The 22401-nt window shown below is 52.8% G+C and overlaps 1 protein-coding gene across 6 annotated transcripts in view; it reads right to left on the bottom strand.

Moving 5' to 3' along the window:
• Positions 1-22401, bottom strand: part of FMNL3 (formin like 3) — a 79033-nt gene that overhangs the window by 23071 nt on the left and 33561 nt on the right. For 3 of the 6 annotated variants that reach the window (XM_036298152.1, XM_036298149.1, XM_036298151.1), the window contains exons 2-22: positions 19451-19534; positions 17354-17434; positions 17017-17093; positions 13905-13988; positions 11388-11540; positions 10101-10209; positions 9852-9928; positions 9453-9546; positions 8053-8127; positions 7349-7459; positions 6872-7021; positions 6414-6515; positions 4023-4302; positions 3056-3124; positions 2833-2957; positions 2431-2633; positions 1489-1723; positions 1269-1337; positions 1081-1161; positions 848-977; positions 81-241 (exon numbers count right to left, since the gene is read on the bottom strand). In XM_036298152.1, the coding sequence (XP_036154045.1) occupies positions 81-241; positions 848-977; positions 1081-1161; positions 1269-1337; positions 1489-1723; positions 2431-2633; positions 2833-2957; positions 3056-3124; positions 4023-4302; positions 6414-6515; positions 6872-7021; positions 7349-7459; positions 8053-8127; positions 9453-9546; positions 9852-9928; positions 10101-10209; positions 11388-11540; positions 13905-13988; positions 17017-17093; positions 17354-17434; positions 19451-19534 (2550 nt within the window). The remainder of the gene's footprint in view (positions 1-80; positions 242-847; positions 978-1080; positions 1162-1268; positions 1338-1488; positions 1724-2430; positions 2634-2832; positions 2958-3055; positions 3125-4022; positions 4303-6413; positions 6516-6871; positions 7022-7348; positions 7460-8052; positions 8128-9452; positions 9547-9851; positions 9929-10100; positions 10210-11387; positions 11541-13904; positions 13989-17016; positions 17094-17353; positions 17435-19450; positions 19535-22401) is intronic. The other 3 variants (XM_036298153.1, XM_036298154.1, XM_036298150.1) reach the window with 2 other exon arrangements.

The following is a 22401-nucleotide window of genomic DNA, read 5'->3' as shown; positions in this document are numbered from 1 at the left end:
AAGAAGGAAAAACTCAGCCCACCTAGAGGGCACAGTGCCTTAAGCCTGGTTGCTGCCACCAGCCTCCACCCTGTGCTCACCTCCGCTGTCTTGGCGTCGCGCTGGAGCTTGTCCAGTTTGCCTTCATTGGTGCTGAGGAAGCTCCGAAGGACGCTGTTGTCATGCATGCTACACTCGCGCCGAATCAGTTCCATGCCCCGGCCCAGCTCCTTCACATCTAGCAGCACATTCTCCAGGGACACTGTGGTCACAGAGCCCAGGCTGAGTCCAGGGCTGGACATGCCCACCTCCCCTCAGCATGGGCTCCCTCAGGTTCTCACGCCCCTGAGGCTTGAGCCACCCGGGGTACACAGGGAGGGGCACACCAAGCTAGCCGGGCTCTCACAGGGCAAGAAAAATGAATAGAGGCTGGGAACTCATAACCCCAAAGAGCAAAGTAAAGGAAGGCAAGCCAAAAAGACTGCCAGTCTTCAAAATGGCCTGCACCATTTCGTGAGTGGGGCAGCAATAACAGCTACCGATGTCTGAGGGGCTTCATGGTTTTTCTAAGCTCTTCCCACAAGTCACAGAGAAACAGTCTGCAGTCTCTGGGGCCAGCCTGAGGAGCTGGGAGTGAAGAGCCACTGTGCCTTCCTCTGCCAGCTCCCAGCCATCCAGGTGAATAGGGATGGACGGGTCTGGTGCCTGCAAGGCTGCCGCTGGGGTGGCCCCTGCCCATGGCCCCAGCGGAAAGCTTTGAAGTGTCAGAAAGACAACAAGAGCCAGAAACAAAAGGACCCAAGTGTTCCCTCTCCTCATAGCTTCCTGGGATTGTCCTGAGCTGAACACAAGGGCAGGCTCTCCTCACCTGCTGCAGCCTTCTCCACAAAGTGCAGCTCGTGCCAGAAGTTGGCCAGGTCTGGGTATTTCTCCTTCACCGTCAAGGCGATGAAATGCAGCAATGTCATCTTCCTGTCAGTGGACTTGGTGTCCAGCAGCTGGGAGATGGGGGCGAGGGGTAATGCAAGAGGACTGAATATCCTGGCTCCACAGCCGCCTTCCCTCAGGCTTCCCGGCCCCATGTTGCCCCCACCATCTTACCAGATCCAGGCTTTGGAGCTTGAAGCCATACACAGCACCCCGCTTGCTGCTGTTCATGTAGTTCCCCAGTGCAAGTATGATCTGTCCAAAGACGAGTGGGAGGTGGTCAGACCAAGCCCTGAGGGCTCCTTCCTTGTCTATATAGCCCCAGGTCCTCACCAGCGCCCCCATATACAAGCTCTCCCCACCTCCAACATCTGCTTCAGCTTCTGTGAGGACTTGACAGAGGCAGAGGCTGCAATGATGGCATTGAGTTGCTGGAAGGCAAGATGAAGAGCTGAGTAATCCCAGGCCGGCATGGGGCAAAGTCGGCAAGGGGCTGGGAGGGTGGGCAGGGCCAGGGAAGTGACCAGCAGGTGGCTGGTGGAGATGGGGCTGCAGGTGAGTGTGATCTGGGTGGGGCCCTACCGGCGTGAGCATCTGCAGGTTGTCCTGGAAGTTGCCCAGGAAGGCCATGCCTGCCATTCGCTGGGTCAGCCGCTCCACCTTGCTGAAGAGCAGCATGAAGCGGTCCTCAGCCGCCAGCTCCTCCAAGGGCTGCCGCTCCCGTTCGTATTGCCGCAGCAGCTTCACTTCAGCCTCTGTGGGCAGGAAGCGCATCAGGCACTCCACGAAGTCCACAGGTAGTGTCTGTAGGTCGTACCTATGTAGGAGGGAGGGACCCCCTCAGGTCTCGCATTTGCCCATATTATGCATCATCCCTTTATTCTCCAGCTCCTAGAAGGACTGAGGGTGAGGTTTGTGAGCAGGACACAGCCAGAAGCAGAGGACCATCCTAGGAAACATTGATGTCTTGCTTAGAAACCCTTCAACATCCTCCCTTTGCTCAAGTCTCAGTACCTGAGCATGGCTTAGGAGACCCAACCTGCAAGACTTCTGCCCACCTTTCCATCCTGTCTCTCCTACTCCCCTCCTTACACCAAGGCCACAGCCAATTTTCAGTACCCAGAGCACCAAGCTTCTCCTGCCAGGACCTGTACTAGATTTCATATACTTCCTTCAGGTTGCAGGTAAGACACCACCACCTCTGGGAAGTCTTCCCTGATCACCCAGCTCAGCTACCCGGCTCTCCATTCTCCCAATGCTGCCTGTACCTCCATCACCTTGGTGGTTATTACCCAGTATTACTGGACTGTTCCCACTAGACTGAGAGTTCCTTGAGTACAGGTCTGGACTGAATTCCCAGCATCTCATACCATGCCTGGCACACAGCATGGATACAGTAAGTTCTGGCCAAGCCAGTGGATGATTAAGGGGTGTGAGGCAATTCTGCCAATGCCCTGGAATCCAAGGTGGAGAACTGGGTTTCCAACTGGCTGGGGACCAGGGCCAGGTCAGTGGGAGCCTCACGTGTGGATGGCCCTGCAGATCTCCTCAGCTGAGCGGCCAGCCTTGCGTAGGGTGATGGCCAGGTTCTTGGCACGATTGGCTTCCAACAGGGTCACCTTGCTGGCGGCCTTTTGTGCTGTCTTGTTCTTAGAGCAGATGAGGTCAAGGGCAGGGCCCTGGGCTTTCGTCTTGAACAGTTCTTCAAACTTGTCCAGGTCCAGGTCCTGGCAGAGGTTGATGAGAAGGAAAATGCTGTGGCCTCTACTACTAGAGGAGCCCGAGCAGCCCTCCCAGAGGCATCAGCTCAGCTCTGGATCACGGAAGGCTGAGTCTGAGGGCTTTCTCAAGGCCAGGAGATCTGGCTAAAAGGGCAACCTGGTCCCCAGCCCCCATCTTCCCTCTCAGGGCCCCAGGCCCTGCTACCTCCAAGATTTTCTCATCATCAAGTTCGCTGAAGACAGTGCCACTGATCTGGTTGGGTTTCAGCGCTGTCCAGTTAAAGACAGGCAGCCGGAACTTGGTCTTGATAGGCTTCTTGATGCGAATGGCTAATTTGAAAGGAGGACCAGTGAGGCAGGGGCCAAGGAGTGTGTCCCACTAGCCCCTTGGTCCCACTAGCCCTGGCCAGAGCCCTGGGAATACTCACCTGACAGGCCTACTGTCAGCACCACAGAGGGAGCAGCACCAGGGAGAGGTGGGGCGGGGGGACACTTATCTGGGCGGGGAGAAGAATGGTACAGTGGCCCAGGGGCCAAGAGACTCTTCAGAGCCCGCCCCCTCCTCCCCAATCCCACTTGGCCTTAAAGACTCTCAGTGGCCCTGGCCAGGTGGCTCAGTTGGTTGGAGCGTTGTCTCTTGCACCAAAGGTTACAGGTTCAATTCCCAGACAGGGCACATACCTAGGTTGTGGGTGCATACGGAAGGCAACCGATCAATGTTTCTCTTTCTCTCTCTCCTTTTCCCTCTCCCTCTCTCTAAACATATTTTCAGGTGAGTATTAAAAAAAAAAAAAAAAAGCCCTAACCGGTTTGGCTCAGTGGATAGAGCGTCGGCCTGCGGACTAAAAGGTCCCAGGTTCAATTCCGGTCAAGGGCATGTACCTTGGTTGTGGGCACATCCCCAGTAGGGGGTGTGAGGAAGCAGCTGATCGATGTTTCTCTCTCATCGATGTTTCTAACTTTCTATCCCTCTACCTTCCTCTCTGTAAAAAATCAATAAAATATATTAAAAAAAAAAAAAAAAAGACTCAGGGAAGGAGGCTGCATGAACTCCCGGCCCAAGTGGCTGCCAGGGGTCCTAACTCTGATGGGGCAGGCCTTGGTCGTCTCTGGCCCACTCTCTTGCTTTGATCAGAGCCCTCCTTGGCTGTGTTCAGAGGAATCAGGAGCAGCACCTTTATGATTCTTAAAGCAGATCCATGTCCACCCTTAGACTTCCCGTCCCTAGTAACTTGAGCCTCCCTCAGATTCTAGACCACCCCCTTGGCCCTCTCCCACCTGCCGCGCCCTTCCAGCCCGGTCCCCAGCTTCTCCCTAAGGAAGGCTCTGCTGACTGGGGTTTGGGTCTGGCCCCACAATGAGGCTGCCACTCCTAGCTCCCAGGGTCCTCCTTACCTGGTAAAGGGGGAGGTGGAGGGGGCAAGGGAGGAGCAGGTGGAGGAGGCAAAGGGAGGGCCTCCTCAGGGGGCGGGGCTGGAGCCAGGAGGTCCAGGTCAGAGGACGGCGTGCCCATGCTCAGCTCTGCAGAGCCCACCCGGGCCAGGGCCTCGCTGCCCACCGACTCTAAGTCCCGGGCATTGGGCTCCAAGTGGCATCGGCGCTGGAAGGCCTCCTCCTTCTCTTTAATGAGCCGCCGCAGGGTGTGCACCTGGTGGCTCGTGTTCTCATAAGTCTCCTGTTGGGCAGATGCACCATTCAGAAAAGAGAGGGCTGAAGGCACAGCAGTCACTGCCCCAGGAGTGAAACTTCCTGTCCAAGGGTCTCCCAGCTGGGATCTCTGCTTCTGCTAGAAACCTGGGTGGGGACCAGGGGAAGCTGGAATGAGGAGCACAGAGTCCTGCTGTGTCCTTCCTTTCTGCTCCCACCTTAGTCTCATGGTCCCTCCAGGCCCAGGTAGAAGGTGCCCCTGAGCAACTCTTCCTGACCCACTGCCAGCCTGCTATGCGGCTCTCAGCTCTCTGTGCGCGTCACTGCTCCCATTTCATTTGACCCGTGTACTCGCTCAATTGGGAGCCCCTACAGACAAGACCCTGCCTGAGCCCTCTCTGTATCCTCCATACTCCTGATGCAGTGCTTCAGCCTCCTAGCTGGGGTGCAGCAGATATACACTGAGTGACCAGATTATTATGACCACCTGACATTTGTAGGCAAATTAGCTATAATTTCGCGCTGAAGTTGCTAGAGGGCCAGACCATTATAAATAGGGAAGCAGGTTGTTTACCACGACAGTAGAAGTGCTTTTTTTCTGAAGATATGGGTAAACAATGCAATTTAACAGCCTTTGAACGTGGGATATATTTGAATGTAAGTGGCCAGATTATGACCACCTGATATTTGTAGGCAAATTAGCTATACAACGCATCGTATGGGATATGGAAGCCGAAGGCCTGTTTGAACAACTTTGCTGTTTGCAGTTACCAAGATAAAATGTCTCCAATTCGCACAGGAACACAAGGATTGGACAGTCAAGCATTGGAAAAAAGTCATGTGGTCCGATGAATCACGTTTCCAGTTGCATCATGCAGATGGCAGAGTGAGAATTTGGCAGAAACAGCATGAAAGCATGCACCCCACATGCATGAGTACAACCCTTCAAGCTGGTGGGGGCAGCGTTATGGTTTGGGGCATGTTTTCCTGGCATGATTTGGGCCCTTACATTCGTGTGGAACAACGTCTGAATAGCACAACATACCTAAGTATCATTCTGATCAGGTTCATCCTATCATGTTGATGGCGTATCCCAGTGGAGATGGCTTCCTCCAACAAGACAATGCGCCATGCTACGGTGCCCGTATTGTGCAGGAGTGGTTTCAAGAACATGAGGGAGACTTTACCTTGCTTAGGTGGCCCCCACAATCACCAGATCTCAGTCCAATTGAGCATTTGTGGGATGAAGTTAAAAGAGCCATCAGGCAGCTGGTTCCACAACCATCAAATCTCACGGAACTGGACAGTGCTATTCATCAGGCATGGTGTCAGATTCCTCGCATCACCTTTCAACATCTCATGGAGTCAATGCCAAGAATCGCCGTAGTTTTGAAGGCAAAAGGTGGCCCAACGAAGTACTGATGGGTGGTCATAATAATCTGGCCACTCAGTATATATAGATAGATAGATAGATAGATATCCCACGTTCAAAGGCTGTTAAATCACATTGTTTACCCATATCTTCAGAAAAAAAAATCACTTCTACCGTCGTGGTAAACAACCTGCTTCCCTATTTATAATGGTCTGGCCCTCTAGCAACTTCAGCGCGAAATTATAGCTAATTTGCCTACAAACGTCAGGTGGTCATAATAATCTGGCCACTCAGTGTATACTGAGCTCAACAGAGCCAGTATAACTGTATTCCTTCGGAAGAAAAGATCGGTTGAGGCATGATTTTATAACTAACAAAAAGTTAGCTCAGGGGACAGAGAAGACACTGAAATATGAGGAACCCCTGCTGCTGGGTCTCCTAGTAACAGCCCCGAGGACTGGGCTACTCTGAGCTGCTCATGACGCAGGGCTGGGGAAGCTGGGAGGTGCAGGAGGACGGCTCATAGGGGAGGGCTGGTGCCCCACACACTCCCACCTTCTTCTGTGCGTGTCTGGCCCACTCTGGCTTCAGCTTGTCTCTCCAACCAAAATATGGGGTGAAATCATCAGCCCACTCGCATCTGCGTGCCTCAAGGTCATGAATCAAGAGCTGGACTCTCAAAGACTTGACATGACTCAGGAAAGAGAAACAGCCCTCAGGCCCTGGCACCCAGTGGCAGTCGGGCCTCCCTCCCCAGTTGCTGGCACCTTGATGCTCTCAAGTTCCTTCTCCCGCTGCAGCAGCTGCTTCTCCAGCTCCGCCACCCGCATCATGTTCTCGTTCTCTAGGTCCAGAAGCTTCTCTGTGAGCTGCAGGACAGGAAGGGCAGGTTTGGGGCTGGCCCTGAAGCCTGGGCACTCAGCACAGCCTGGATCCCAGTCAGGACCCGGGCCCCAGGGCCGCTTGGCCTGGCAGGTTCCCTACGTTGCTCCCGTGGGCCCAGGGTCTGCGACCACGTGAAACAGTACAAGACAAATGGCCACAGCAGAGTCTCTTGAGACAGAGACCACCTCACACCCGGTCTGGGAGGTCAGTGTGTGCCAATCTCTGGGTGGTCTGAGGAATGCTTTAAAGGGCCCGGTGGTGCCCTATCTGGAGGCAGGTGGGTCAGCTCAGGATTTGCCCCCAACAGTGGTTCTGGAGCAGAGGAGGACCCACCACCTACGTGCGACACATGCTCCTCCAGCTCCTCCACCTTCTCCAGGGCCACATTCTTGGTCTCGGCATCCTCCAACAAACCCCCCACGTCGAACACATTCTCCAGGTACGCCTGGATCTGCACCTGCAGCTTCTCGCTCTCTGTGTGCCTTGACTTCTAGGGAGAGCAGAGGGCATCATGGTTGGGGGAGTCTCCTGAGAAAGACTTAGTCCTCACCACCCTCCATGGCTGCTTCCTAAAGCTCAAGACCCAGGGAATTCCTACTGCAGCTATGCCGGATTCTCGCCCCAGGGAGCTGCCTGACTGGGACGCCCTCTGAGGGCGGGTCTGAGTCCCATGCCATAGGAGACAGGCAAGGTACCAGGAGCATCCATGACTAGGGTTTTATAAAAAACAAACAACAAAAAAAACACCTTTGTAATATGGCTCAGCTGGTCCTTTGACCCAAAGCTCCTCACCCTATGAGGATTCAGCCCGGCTCACCTGCAGGAACTCCTCCAGCCCCAGCTTAGTAAACTCATACTGCAGGTGGACCCGGAAGTTCATATCCTCCACCGAGTGCACCACGATGTTGATAAACTGCATGCAGGCCACCTGGGGAGAAGCAGCCCCAATGGGAAGAGACAGGGGAGAGACCAATGGGGAGAGACCAAGAGAAAGGGAGGGTGGAAGGCTGTTAGAACCAGCATCGTCAGCTGGATAATCAAAAGCAGTGAATAAAAAAGTTACATCTTTCTGGGAGCAAAAGAGCATTTTAACTTAAAAAAGATCAAACTTGGCCTTCAGAGTATTAAGGTAAGTAAATTACATGAGAAATAGATGTCACTAAAGCACCGCTGATTTCCTCTGCACATCAGTAGGTACTCCTTGAGGCATCCCTGCTTAGCTGAAAATCCTACTTAAGAGCAGAGAAGCTGGGGAAGAGCCCAGGAAAGGGAAAGCAGCTCAAAGAGGGTCCCAACCAGGGATGACAAGGGCATCAAAAGGGGGAAGAAGGCAGACTCGGGATGCCCCAATGACATTGTCTTACAGTTTCTAAAAGCTCTCTGGGGTGGGCCAGTGGACGAGAAGCATTTACAGGGTAGAGAGAAGCATTCTGGGTTCTACACAGAAGACCAAAATCCACTGTCCACCTGGCCCGTTCTCAGGGGCACGCCGCCCTGCTGGGCCCAGACCCAGCTCCTCACCATGAAGTCGATGTTGCTGTCCTCATTCCGGAAGTACTCCATCAGCTTCTCAAAGCGGCGCAGCTCCTTGCACACCTGAACAATCGAACTTCTCAGTGAAAGGACCTGCCCCAGGCAGAGCCCACACCCTGAGCCCTGGCTCCCAGGGACGCCATGGCCAGAGGACTGATTCAGACCAAGCTGAAATACAACTGTTTCTCTGCATTGAGCCATTCGGGATGACAGAAGAAAGCCTGGGACCTGGCATCTGCCCCGGTTCCCTCCTGGAGTTCAATAAGGAGCCTCTGGGCATAGGCCTACAAGAAACGGGTCTGCTGTGGCCAAGTTACTGAAGGAAGGAGGGAGCAGGAGGAAGGTTGGAGGGCCTGGCTGAGCAGGGGCTGAGCTCCTAGTGGGGATGCAGGAGAGGCCAGGAGGCAGGAAAGCCCCCGTGCTGAGAGGGTCCCGAGACTCCACGGAGCTCTGGCTTCGAGGAGGAAGCGCCATTTCCTGGCTGAACAATGGCTGCTGGGGAAGCAGTGCACAGAGGAGAGGGGAGGGGTGGGCCAGCAGCTGCAGCTGGATGTCGAGGAATCCTATGTTCAAGCAGTCAGGGGTTTCAGAGCCAGGCCCAGAGCTGGGGAAATTCCAAGAAGAAGCTCCCTCTCCCCTCACCAATATCAGCCACCAACCCAGGAGGATCCTGGCCTGCCTTTTCCTCTCACTGCAAAGATATCTGCCTTGGGCTCAATCAGTAGGTCCGCTGCCTCAGAACACCTGGGGAACCTGTTAAAGCACAGATAGCCAGGCCTCCTGCAGTCTGTTTGCTTAACAAGCTCTCCGGGCATTCTGATGCATGGCCAGACTAGGACCACTGGATTAGAGACCTTAGCTCTCTGAGGGCATCCTTAGCTGGCCGATTCATAACTTCTCTGACACACAATCTGATAAGACTGAAATGCTGGTTTTGTTGAAAACAAGAGCAGGGAGGGGAAGAGGTTGACAAGCTACCTAGGTAAACACTGGGATGTTAAAATGATGGAATCATTGGGATGTGTAAGACTGCAGGAAAGGCGACTTACCTACCGTATTCCCACCACCTCCTGCCAGATACACACACACACACACACACAAGGCTGGCCTCTTTGGTTTTTGTTTGTGTGTTTTTTTGTGTTAATCCTCACCTGAGGATATTTTTCCATTGATTTTTAGAGAGAGTGGAAGGAAGGGGGAGAGACAGAGAGGAACATTGATGTGAGAGACATATCAATCGGTTGCCTCCTGCACATGCCCTGACCAGGGCCAGGAATCAAGTCTGCAACCTAGGTACTTGCCCTTGATCGGAATCAAATCCAGGACCCTTCAGTCCGTGGGCCAACACTCTATCCACTGAGCCAAACCGGCTAGGGCAGAAGACTGACCTCTTTGAAGTTGTCAAAGGCAGCAAGAATGATTTCGTGACCTCCCCGCACCAAACACACGGCTGCTAGGAGCTCCAAGACAAGGGCTTTGGTCCTGAAGGGCAAAGAAGGAAGATTAACACCTTAGCTCCCCACCATGGCCACCACACAACTCAACTGCACAACTGGCGAGTCCTTTCAGAGAGTGGAGCCAGCCTCAGCGGTAAGGGGAGAGGCTGAGTACAAGAAAGAAGGCGGAAGGCAGGCTGCTCCCTCACTAAGCTGTGCAGACCACAGGGAAGCCAGGGACACTGCTTCTCTCCAGCAGAGGCTACAGGACCCCACGGCCAGGGACAGGTGGAGCCCAGAACTCCAGAGTCCTGTGCAGAGCGAGGAGGAAAGGGGAGGGAAGGAGCTCACCTTGGATTCTTGTTGTTGAGACTGAGCGCAATCTCGTTGACAGCATGGGGGTGGGACATGACCAGGTTGAAGCCGTACTGAGGGGGAAAAAGCAGAAGGAGAAGAGACCTTGACGGTGGGGAAGGCAGATCCTTGACTTGACTGTAGGCCCACCGGCAAACTTCTTTTAAAGCTGGCGCCCTCCTAGCTCTCCTGGTTTGGGAGGTGAGGCAGAGAGGCCGAGCCCTGTGGCTGGTGCTGCCCCCTTACCTGATAGTTCATGATGGCTCTGAGACAAAGGATGCAGACATGGACATCATCCTTCTGGCTCACCAGGCGGGAGTTCTTCAGGGCCCTGCGCCCAGGAAGAGTGCTGTACCTGGGGGAGAGGCGGCTGTTGGCGAAAGGCCTAGGAGTGCTCACCAACATCCAGGCGGCAGGCTGTCCCCCAGCAGCAGCAGCAGAGGGGGAAAGAGGGCCTTGTACCACCAGCCCAGAGAGAGAGTGCAGGGGCAGGGCGCTCAGCCGTGTCCCCTCCCTGGAGCAGGCCTTCATCAGGAACTATCCAGGACCCTGCTGTATAATTAGTGCCCAGAGGTCCTTCAAAATACAACAGTAGGTGTGTACACCTTCCTAGTCCTCGAGGGGCCCAGGGAGATGTTCATTTGAGCCTTTCCTCCTCCTCCTTCCAGTCACTGTATCTTCCCCACATTCCCTGGGGCAGGAGCACTTGGCTCCCATCCCACTTCTATGTCCCAGAAAAGGCAGCACAGACCCCAAAGGCTTTAGGTGTACCTGGGGCTACATCTGACTTTGCATCCCCGCCTCTGCCCAGTGATGTCTCATGAAGAAAGAGGAAGCACAAATGGTATCTGCTCATGCATGACTGGAGTGATGAGCACTGTCAGAGTGCAAAGCCCAAGGGAGACAGGAGAAAGGAGTATGGCATGAGAGACAGTCCACAGGACCTAGAGGAAAGCCTCCCTAGGTGGGCAGGGCTCGGACAAGTCATCAGGTCCATACACTGCCTCCAGGCAGGACAGCTCTTAAGATACTGCAGACAAATGAATACCTGGGAGCGTTGGAGAGAACAGGCCTAAAGGAAGACGTGAAGGGAGGGTGAGCAGGGGGCAGGCTGGGTGGAAGCTGGTCTCCGAGCAGCTGATGGAGCAGAGAGCAGAGCCAGAGGGAAACAGACAGGAGGGCCAGAGCTGGAGCACCCGGTGAAGGTGAGGGAGCTGGATGAGTACAGCCCTGCCTGAGAGACTGGGAGGAATGGCAGAGAGAGAGTGAGGAATGGAAGGGCGCCCAGAGAAGGGGCGAGGAAGAACCCCAGATGGGGTGGGCATAGCTGAGGGTGATGTACTTACCCAGGACAGATCGCTGGGCAGAATCAAGGAGACAAAGAGGACAGACCAGAGACAGACTGGCAGGCAGAGGCAAGAGAGCTGAGCCTGGAAGCAAGAGTGGAGGGAGGCGCATGAGCACTCACCGCTGTTACCCAGGACCTGGACTGGGGCTGGGGGAGGCAGGCGGGCAGAGCAAGAGCACACATACCGGAGCACAGACTGGCGCGCAGAGCGAGCGAGGCTGTTGGTGAAGGGGGCTGACAGGGCGCTGGGTGGCTGCAGGTCCTCGATGGACCTGCTCCAGGACCGGAGCTTGTCAAATGCACCATCGTCACCACTCTCCAGACCCTCAAAGTCAAACCTGGAGCAGGAAAGGACATATGCGCACACACAGGAGAAATTCAGTGCCAAGACCCCTGGCAAGCCCACCCCTGCCCTGTAGACTTCTAGGGCAACAATAAGCAAGAGCATCAGAAGAGAAAGTGGAATTGGGCCACAGAGACCCACCCTGGTTGGGAGAGCCAACAACATAGGACAAGGGCAGAGCGGGCACAGGAAGCAACCAGGAGGGGGTCTGGGGAGACAGGAATGCTGACGGAGGCCAGTGCTGCGCCCAGTGGCCAGGCGATTCAAGGAGTGACCACACCATGGGCCCAAAGGGATGTGGGGAGCTGGATACTTGCTGCACTCTCAGTCTCAGATGGGACATCTCCGAGAAGCTGGGGCTCCCCACGTAGAACCTGCCAGCTGCAGGAACACGCCAACTGCAGGTCTTGTTAGTTGGCAAATGGCAGCGGCCAAAGGCGCCTGAGTGCCCTGAGGGAGCCCCACTGTTTCTGGGCTGGGATTGAGGGCAGGTCAGAATGGAAGAAAACAGGGGTCCTAGCAAACCCAGAGAGGGACAGCCTTTGTTTCAGGAGGAGATCGCGGTCCCATACTATCCTGGATTCGAATGACTGGCTTTCTGTGGTTCTACATGAGGCTTTCAGGCTTTTCAGGTACAGAGGCGCGTGGGCCTCAGCTTCCCTGGGGGAAGGAATCACACAGTCCAGGGTGTGGCCTGGCGGCCTTAGTTCGTCCAGGGTGTGATCCCTTCTCTGTCTTCCCTGAAAGCCCCTCGCTCCTTCCACACCCACGCCCACCCCAAGTCTTTCTTTCAAATACAGAGTCAGAGGCAGTGCTGTGGACCATGTAGTCCTGAGGCCCCAGTGTATTTTGGTTTAGCTGGGATTTGTTTGCTTTTCAAACAAGATAGGCTTATTTGGAAAAATGACCTATATCTTTTTACTTTTAAAGTTCTGAATTTTTAAAAAATCACTTCAGCAAATGTTTTTCATTTCATTCTATAAAAAGAGTTGTTTTTAAAGGGAGAGGAGGCTCATGAAGCACTTCTGCAGGGATGGGAATAGGGAGTGGGCCACTCTTGGCTCTAACAGAGATGACCTAGAAAAGACAACAGAGGCCAAACCTAGGAAAGGCATTAGTTTGAAACCCTAAGGAGACGAGATAAGACCTGCTGGACAAAGAACAGCCAGGGGGCAAGGACAGTAGCAAGAAATGTGAAATTGGAGGCTAGGGCTGAGTTCTGGGACTGAGAAATTCCTCAGCACGTGGGACTTTCAGGATTAAAACTGGGGAAAGTCATAGGCAAACCAGGCCAATTGGTCACCCTAGGGCTGACTTAAGTCTCGAATGTAAGTTTGAATGTGTTAGTCCTCTGATAAATGATCATCATAACCCCTTTCCATATATTCAGGTCACTATGGTAGAGCACACCACCTTGAATATTAACAATTAACAATAAAGTGGCTGCACAGTAGACTTATGCTTCAAATACTGCAAAGTGCTTTACACACATTATCGTCTAGGCCAGTGGTTGGCAAACTGAGGCTCACGAGCCACATGCAGCTCTTTGGCCCCTTGAGTGTGGCTCTTCCACAAAATACCGACTTCTGCGCATGGGCCACGAAGTTTCAATCGCACTATACATCCACGCCCGCACGTGGTATTTTGTGGAAGAGCCACAGTCAAGGGGCCAAAGAGCCGCATGTGGCTCACAAGCTGCAGTTTGCCAACCACTGGTCTAGGCCTAGAACCCCGGACGGTGGATCCCCCCTGATATAAGATGACATACACTTGTCTGAGATCAGACAGATGGAAAACAACAGAGATCCACACCCATCTCTGTCTTCCGAGAGCACTTCGCTCCTTCCACTGACTTCTCGTCTGTGTTAATTCGCTTCTGGCTGCCTCCCAGCTCCCAACCTGCCTGAAAAAGGCTCCTGAATGTCTTATTTTCAGTCTGGGTCAAAAGTCATGCTCACTGCTCCTGGAGTGACTTAGAGTAACCCTCTCACAACTGGAGACCCAAGGGAGCTTCTTGAAGACTTGCTTTCCAACATCAAATGAACAACAGGGAATCTCTCCCAGAAGCCAGGACATTCCCTTGGAGTGCTCCTAGCCTGGAGTCTGGATCCTCTAGGTTCCGATTCTGAGTTTCCTTCCCACGTCTCTCTTCTGCCCCCCAAATGCACCTTCTACTCCAGCCACCTGACATTCTTCACTTGGCTGCCCATCCCCTCACCCGCTGCTCTCTCCCTTCTGGCCTGGGATCCCTATTCCCATCTTCACTACTGCAATCTCACCTTCCTCTTTCAATCAGAATGGGACTGTGTCCTCTGTCCTCCCTCACTGGTGCCAGCCCCAGTCCCAGGGTGGTACTCACATGACAGAACATTGAGCAAAGGACAGGTAATCCACCAGCACATCCAGGCCTTTGTTTTCATCATTCAAAAACTCCCGCACCCACCTACAGATAAAGAAAACAGAGTGGGGTGAGGGGAAGGAGAGAGAGGCACCACTGATCCAACAAAACCCTCTGGGATCCCCCAAAACTTAGCACTAGGCTGGGAATATTTTGAAAATCAAAGTCCATGGCAGACCCTCCTATGGCCATGTCACCAGCCTGGACCTCCCCCAGGCCAGGAAGCCAGGGATGGGAAAGGTACAAGCTTTCTGATACCACATCAGCCAAATAAGCTTTCAGGGGGCCCCTCAAAGGCCTGGGCCCCGGCTCATTCACTTTCTGTGACCCTGGTGTCTAGCACAAAGCTGAGCACGCTGTCTTTGCGTGATGTTTCTTGGAAGAATTGGGGGATTATCAAGAGCATTTACTGCAGCCCTTGTGCAGAGCCGTGCCTGGCAGAGACCAGCAGGTCCCCAACTTGACCAAAGTTTCAGTCAAAAGACCAGCAAGAAGGGTCAAAGGGAGCTGTGGAACGGAGGCACATGGAGCCTAGGGGCTCTCCACCAAATTCAAGGAAAGGCATTTTAGGAAGTAGTGAGCCAAGAGGGATAGGTGGGAGTTCTGTGTTTGGCAGAACAGGAAAAGGACAGGGAAACAGTCAGGAACTCAAGTAACTACAGAATGGCTGTGACCACTCAGAGCCAGACTGAGGAGTTGGGCCCCATCATCCAGGGAGGCACGAGGGTAGACAACAAGGCTCCCTAAAGATAACAGCAGACCAGACAGTTCCACCATTCCACCCTAGGCCTTTGGGGCTGAGACAGCCCTGAAAGGGAAGTGTACAGCATATCCTAGGAAGACTGTTACAGGTTCATTCAGAGCAGAGGACAGAAAGCTCTGTTCCCTCGAAATGTCCTGGGGTCTTTAAAGGCTGTGCCCAACAGCCTGCAGGGACACTCCTCCCCCACAGCTGGAAACCAGCGCCATGTTTCCAGCCCCACTCTGAGCTACAGAGAGGCAGGGCCGGAGCACCAAGCCCAGCTGAGATCTGGCAGCAGGCTCCGGCTGGGGCTGACTGACACCGGAGCTGCCTGAAGTTAGCTTCCTCTCTCGGGGCCGACAGGCCTCCAGTTTCCTGTCTGTCTGCTCTCCAGCTCCCCACCCCCTTCTCATTTCCTGTCTGAGTCTACACTGCTATTTTCGGGATCTTGACACTTTGAGGAGAGGTTAAAGGGCACGTAGGCAAGGCTGAGAACCAATACAAAGTGGGGAGAGGAGGAGCTGCAGAGGCTCTGGAATCCCACTTTCCAGCTCCCTGCTCCAAGGTCTGGGTTCCCACCCAGCTTCCACAGACCAAAGCAGGATCCTCCGCTCCCTACCTGTCCCTGGGCTCCCACCACCCAGGAGCATCCACCCACAGCTGGGCAGCCAGACAGTCTTCCTGCCCAGAAATCTCGGAAGGATCCTGGCCCTCCATATGGCTCCACCGGGAGAAGCCAGTTCAGATGACAGGAACTCCTAAAATGCCAGACACTAAGCTGTTCCCTGGGAACCAAAGACCAGGTCCAGACCTCTAAGTTGTGTGCCAACTGCCAAGAGGCCCCAGGCCTGGGAACCATGCTGCTCTGGCCCCACTTCCTGGCCAGTGGCCAGAGGGGCAGGCGCCAGGTAGAAGGGGAGGGCAGAAGGGACGGTCACACACTGCTCTGTGACCCTCTGGAGAAAAGCAGACCCCCATCATCATGCAGCAAGACTTGATACAAAAGACAGAGGGCCTGAGAGGGAGGGAAGGGAGAAGGGAGGGAAGGCCCTTGAAGTGCAGAGTGGTAGGTGGTGTTCCGGGCTGCCATCTGCTTTACTCTTGCCCTCACATGCAGGGCAGCTGAGGAGGCTCTGCCAGTTTTTCCTTCTCTGAGGAGTCACCAAATAAAGGTGGAGGCTTCATTACATGTTTCTTGCGGTTTAGCTTTCAATGTCTGGTTCACAGATGAAGTATGAAAGCCAACTTGGGCCCTTGAGCACAGCTACTGAAGCCAGGAACTGTCCCCTTCCTGTTCTCTCCGGTGCCATTTCCTCTGTGAGTGCTGCAGCAGCTGGCTACATGCAGGGAGCCTCTACCAGAGCCCTGGTCAGGCTCAGCCTGGGGTAGACAAGTAGGCAGCTGCCTCGGACAGTAGGGAAGGCAGATGATGTCATTTGGCTCTTCTCTCAGGAAACCCAGGACCCTGAGGCTGGCACCTGTCCAGTGACCCCCAACCCCTACTCCCCAGCTAGATTTCTCACTCATGTAAGTTCTCAACACTCATGCACGCCCTTGGTCAGGATTGCAGCCCTGCCTGCTGTTGTCTATCAGGTGTTTCTTATGGTCCTTTGTGTTCTCTCTTTCTCTACCCACCTCCCTACCTCTCACTCACTTTCACTAGACATACTCTGGCTGGTTATGGTTTTATAAAACTGACACCATAGCCATCTTTCACTGCACCTCACACATTAGCCCTCTGCCTATTCAGCAAGTCCTGGTTCCCCATCAGAGACTGAAGAAAAAGACTCACACAGCTCCTAGGGGCCTTCAGTGGCTTGGCAAGACTAAGGTCCGTTAATGAAAAAGACATTCAACTCCTGGCCTCCACTGCCTTAGATCTTCTTTGCTGGTACTTCGAGAAAGTTCTACTCATTTTAAGATTGTCTTAAAATCAAGCAAATAATCTTCTGGGCACAAAATAGTCCAGGAACTAGGTATCAGCTACCCAATGCAAAGTGCTCCCCATCCCCAGCCTTCTCTGGACCTTACTTGGCCCAGTCCCAGGCCACGGGCAGACTCCAGTCTCAGCTGCTATGGGAATGTTTCCCACTCAAAGCTACAGGCTGAGGACCCCAGGAAGGGCCCCAAGCTTGCCAGCAGCATCCAGTCAGTAGCTGGCAGAGATGAGGGGAAGAAAAGCCAGAAAGGAACCGTCTGAAGCTCCGGGGAACCAAAGCCATTCAGGAGGCAGCTCTGCCCCTGGCAGGGGATGAACAGGCAAACTCTCCTCAGAAGGACCAGATCCTGGGCGACCAGGCAAAGAGGCTCTGGTGGCCAAACCCTACTCACCCAATGTGATTGGTACGAAGCGAGATCTCCAGCTCCCTCAGCACTTTGGTCGACTCCTGCACTCTCCTCCTGAACTTCTGTAAACGTGGAATTTTCGGTCACTGATCAATGCAACTCCACAGTACAAGTAAAAGGGGTAGGGAAAAAAAAGGGAGGGATACAGGGCAGTTGTAGGCCTTCCCTCTATCATTCGCCAGCCACTCCAGGCCCTGGCCTCAGAACCCGGAAACGCACTCCCACTGCTCAGAAGCACATGACCCAAGTCAAAGGGTTTGCCCCCAAGCCCCACAGGACTATAGAGGGCAGCAAGATGGGCCCTCCCTGCCTTGTACTTCACCTTCCGAGTTACGCTGGGGTCCAAGAAGCTCTGGAGTTTCTGGATATAAGTGTGTGGGGGATTCTTCACCTGGAATCGTTCCTGTAAGGGAAACACGTGTGTGCACAGAGCTCAGTCCCGAGGAGAGTGAGGAAGAAGAGCACTCATCGTGCTCGATAGGAGGGGACCCCGCCTCCTAAAGTTGTCACCTGGCTCTTAACATCGCCCAAACCCCAAACCGTACATTCCCCTCCTAATCTGTCCTCAGGGGCTTCTCCTCTGTTGCCATCTTCCCCAACTCCAATGAGTGCTCCCAGAGCCTACAATATTTTCTATGTCAATATGATTTTACTTGGACACACAATTCAAGATACAGATGATGTATTATAGAATTGTACACCTGAAACCTATATAAATTTAACAACCAGTGTCATCCCATAAATTCAATAAAAAAGTTTTTAAAAATCTTCTTTTTAAAAAAGATTATTTTAAGAACCTGCTGCTTGCTGAAAAAATGTGGAGGTTACAGAATTCTGAACAGCATCCAAACACAATTGGGAAATGTTGTTCGCTGCCTGGCCAACTGATGGATGGGGGTAGGAAGGCCAGGGGCAGGGGAGCTGGCCTTGTAGAATCCAACTTTCTCGGGTCTGAGCCCGAGGTTGGGATGGACTGTTTCTGCAGCATTAACAAGGTCAGGGCTGCAAACACACTTCCTACTGCTTGCCAGGCCCCAGGCCCCAACACTCCAAAGCAACCTCCACACTGAAGCCGCTTTAAGCAAGGTCACCCCCCATCTCCTTCCTTCCACACAGGGCACAGGACCATGCCCTTCCCATTTTGGCCCAGCCCCCTTATGTGACCCAAGGGGAAACTCAGGGAGAACCCTGAGGTATTCTGGTCCTGTAAGAGCCTTCACAACTGAGAGATCTGAAGAGTGGGGGTGGGGGTAAAGGGCCCAGGGCCTAAAAAAACAAAATGAAAAAAAAGGTTTGAGAATGAGCTGAAATTAGGTGACCCAGAAATGACTGAGAAATGATCAATTAAAGAAACCTAGTACCAAAGGGCTACTGTTCTCCAAACCTCAAATGGGTGCTCACCAACTCCTCTTAATGCAGAACATGAGGAAACAGGCCTTCCCTGGGGACGGAGGGACCTGGACGAGGCCGTCTGAGGCATAAGCCCACCTGAGGCCAAGCAGCGTGACTGGGGCAGCAGAGGAGCCTAACGGTTAGCAGAGCCAGCTGCCTGAGCCCTTGCTCTGTCACTTATTAGGGTTCTTCATCTATAAAATGTAACAATGCCTCCTCATTGGGTTTCTGTGAGATATTTCAGTGCATACAGTGCTTGGTCCATGTAAGCATTCACTAAATGTTAGCTATTCTGATTTTGTTCAGTGCTTAAAAAGAAATAATAACTTTGTTCGTGCAAGGCTCCATGGCAAAGCGCTAGGCAAACACACTGGCTACACCATGCCAGGTGCTTCCACACCTCCAAGAGGTAAGGCAGTAGAAGCCAACGCTTCTAGCAGACGGGCCTGTCTGAGTTCACGGACGTGACTGAGCTTCAAATGTCTGCAGGGTAAAGAGCCAGACCATAGGTGTTAGTTCTTGGTTCTGAGCTAATCATCTCTATAATCTCTTCCATCTCTAAACACTATTCATATAGAGAGAGCTTCCAATCCTCACATTCTGAGATTTGGGAACAGGAAACTAGGGGACCGGGGCTTCTCATTTACAGAGGCCTGCAAATAATAAGAAAAGCCCTGCTATTTGCCATTTCCAGGGCAGAGCGAGAGAGAAGGGGTCCTTTGGATTATTCCCTGCCAGGCATAGCCCTCGCCCTGGGGTAAGGCAGAAACAGGTTCTGCTGGGAAACTACCAAACTCCTCCACAGCCGACCCCACACCCCAGTCCTACACAAACCTCCTTCAGCTCCTGTGTGTTGGGGAGAAATCAAGATAGGTCTTTGTGGGAGCCTCTATCCTCTTGGAAAAGGAAGTAAGCATGGACTGAGGACAAGTCCAGGCCAGGCTTCCTCAAGGAACTCCTTTGGTCCTACCACCTTGTTCTGCCTAAAACATATCCCCCCTTCACAGCCATGTCCCACACCCGGTACCTGGTCACAGATCAAATCCCACTTCTTCTCATTGTCGTACTGCCGCAGGAGCCGGGCCTTGTCAGGGGGCAGGTTCATGGAGCTCTGAGGAGAGAACCCAAGTCAATCGGGCTGAACGCTCCCCCCACCCGAAGGAAAGAAAAGCTAGACTATGCATACCTTTCCCTCCAGGACCCTCAGTTCACCCTGATACTCGAATGCTAATAAGGAAGGCTCAGAGAGGCGGGACAGACCTTCTGCCTCCCCTTCATATTTAGCCATTTGGTTGAACAATGTTTCCCAAACCATACGTCATGGAATCAATTTAGTGTGTCAAGAGTATTTTTATTTTAAATGAAAATGAACAGATTAAAATAGAATAGGATATTCTTCCCCAGCACACCGCAGGCCACTGGAGGGCCTTCCTCTCATCATTTTCTCCTTTACCGACTGCTGCGAGTTTAGGTCTAACTCCCTGCAAGTAGGAAGTATAAATAATGAAGCTTTTGTTTCTTTTACAGGTTATGTGTACACCACATATAGGTCATGCTGTAAAATGTGTTTCTTCATATGGAACAGTTTAAAGATGTTCAAAAGCTACCAGTTTAAAGCAGAAACTTTCAATCTGCTTTTCCCCCATGGTCTGGAGATGGGTGCCCTTCCTGCACCATGCACCCCCAGGGGCCAATCCCGAGTCACCACAGCCCATGTAGATGCTACAACTCCACCCCTTGCCCCACATCAGGATGCAAGAAGGACATTAGCACAAAGATAACTGCTCAGAATATTTTTAGGAAATAACTTACAAAACTTCAGTACTTTAATTATTAGTAGCAAATTACTTATGACATACACACCTCCCAATTAATTAAGACACAGTCAAGTGTCCTGACCCTTTGTTGAGACACTCTAATCTAGAATATAGACGATAGAGACCAGGCATCATTTTATTTTGTTCACTACTGTTTGCTGAATGAATAAATGAGTGAGTGAAGCCCAAGGCATCCATGCATGACTGACCGCAGCTTGTATGCCCGTCCAGCCAAGTCTCTCCGCTAACCAGTCTGGCTGCCTTTGTTTTAGGTCACAGCCCTTGCCTCTAAAGGCAGATCACTGCACCTGCCCACCCCCCATTCTCTTGAATCAAATACGATCTCCTATCTGAAGTATCATAGCTGTCTTCCCACAAATCCAGCCTCTTCCCCAGCACACTGCAGGCCACCTGGAGGGCCTTCCTCTCATCTTTCTCTCCTTTGCCGACTGCTCCGAGTTCAGCTTTAACTCCCTGGTAACCCAAGCATGACCGCTTGGTTTACCTCTGCCCACTCCCTGATATTCTCATCCCTGGGGACAGGAACTGTGTGCACTGAGTAGTTACACGGGCCCTGGGTTACTCCAGAAGCAGCAGGAATATCCTGAAAGTATGCCCTTCATTTCCTAGGAAACTGAAAGGAAATCCTTAAACATTTATTTCTATCACACGTATCTATTATGCATTTATCTATGCACATACTATTAAATCAGCTGTGCTCATCTACCCCCAAAGGACTGTCTATTCATATGGCTCCAAACCCCAATAATATCTAATACTGTGACAGGCACCTAGTGGAGAGTAAGTTGATAGTAAATCTATGGTTAAGACGTCCCAGCTCGAGCTATGGACCCAGATCCTGGCTGGAAACGGGTTCACTATGGGTCAGAAAAGGAAGTAGGGTTGGAATCTCTGGTCAGCATTTAGAAATGGTAGAATTTAGGAATATATAAGTGGAGCAAGTGAGAGAAAAGGGGGAAGATACCACCACATCACACCTCTCCCCCACGGTTGCTGAACCTCCCCAGGAGAGAAGGGCCAACAGAATCCCCCCACTGCTGACACTGTAGGGATTGCTGGGGTGGGGGTGGCTGCAAATACAACTCTGAATGTTCTCTCTAGAACTACTTTGCTAAGGGCCAATCTCGGCATATCTGTGGATAGCAGGACAAGGACAGAGGCCACAACAAGGACCCAAAGGTCAAAGGTGGGCCTGGAGCAAGGTCTTCTGTCTAACCAGGGCCAGCTGAACCCAAGTGAGATCGGAGCAGAAACTGTCCTTAGGCCTGGTTCTGGCTCTGTGCACGCCCTAAGCACATCATTGTCACCTGCCCATTGATCCCAAGTTCGTGCCATGAATAATTTTCTATTGTCTCCCTTAGAAGAAAGGCACTGGGGAGGGAGTGGGGAGCCTGGCACCACTCTGGCAGACATCATATCCTGTCTACACCAACTTCCTCTCTCAGCCACCACTGCCAGCTGCTGTGGCCTTGTACTTCCCTACCAGATGAACTGATGAGGAAACGTTCGGTGCCCTGGGGTTTCAAATGCAGAGCAAAGTCGCCCCCTTTGGGAAACTTAGCCTGAGAACACGGAACAGGCATATCAGGGACCTGGCTAAACTTTAGATGCTCAGAAGACGTAAATGCCACAGTATGAAAACAGGTGGCAGAAGCAAAAATCATCAGCTCTGACCACAGGCCACATCCTCCAGTCTAGAGCTTTGATGCCAGCCTTCTCTGCTTCTTCAGCTGAAGTGTGATGGGGAAGAAAGTAGGTAAGGGAAAGTCCCTCAGCCTCCAACACTCTCACAAGAAAATGGTCACTGGCTGTGGGCTGGGAGCCAGGGCAATGCTCTCCCTGCCAGACAAGGGCAATGGGGCTTCTGCATCCACCTGATAACGTGCGCAAGTCTAGCAGGGCTCCAATGTCCTGAGGAAGTTACTCTTCCCTGAGGAAGGACAACTTCCTGAGTTCCGGGGACAGCCAGGGAGCAAACCTGATGAGGTTCCGGTTTCAGTCAAAGGTTTGTTTCCTTGACATTCAGCGGATCCACAGGGACTGTGGGCTCTCGGAAGGCAGGGGCCGGGCTTAAGTCCTTGCTACCTTCTCACAAGACCCTTGCTGAGCAGGAAGGAGGCGCACTGTCTCAGAGAGGAGG

This window comes from Myotis myotis, unplaced genomic scaffold (genome assembly GCF_014108235.1).
Source record: "Myotis myotis isolate mMyoMyo1 unplaced genomic scaffold, mMyoMyo1.p scaffold_m19_p_3, whole genome shotgun sequence".
NCBI lineage: Eukaryota > Metazoa > Chordata > Mammalia > Chiroptera > Vespertilionidae > Myotis > Myotis myotis.
This window is presented reverse-complemented; position numbering and strand designations above follow the sequence as displayed.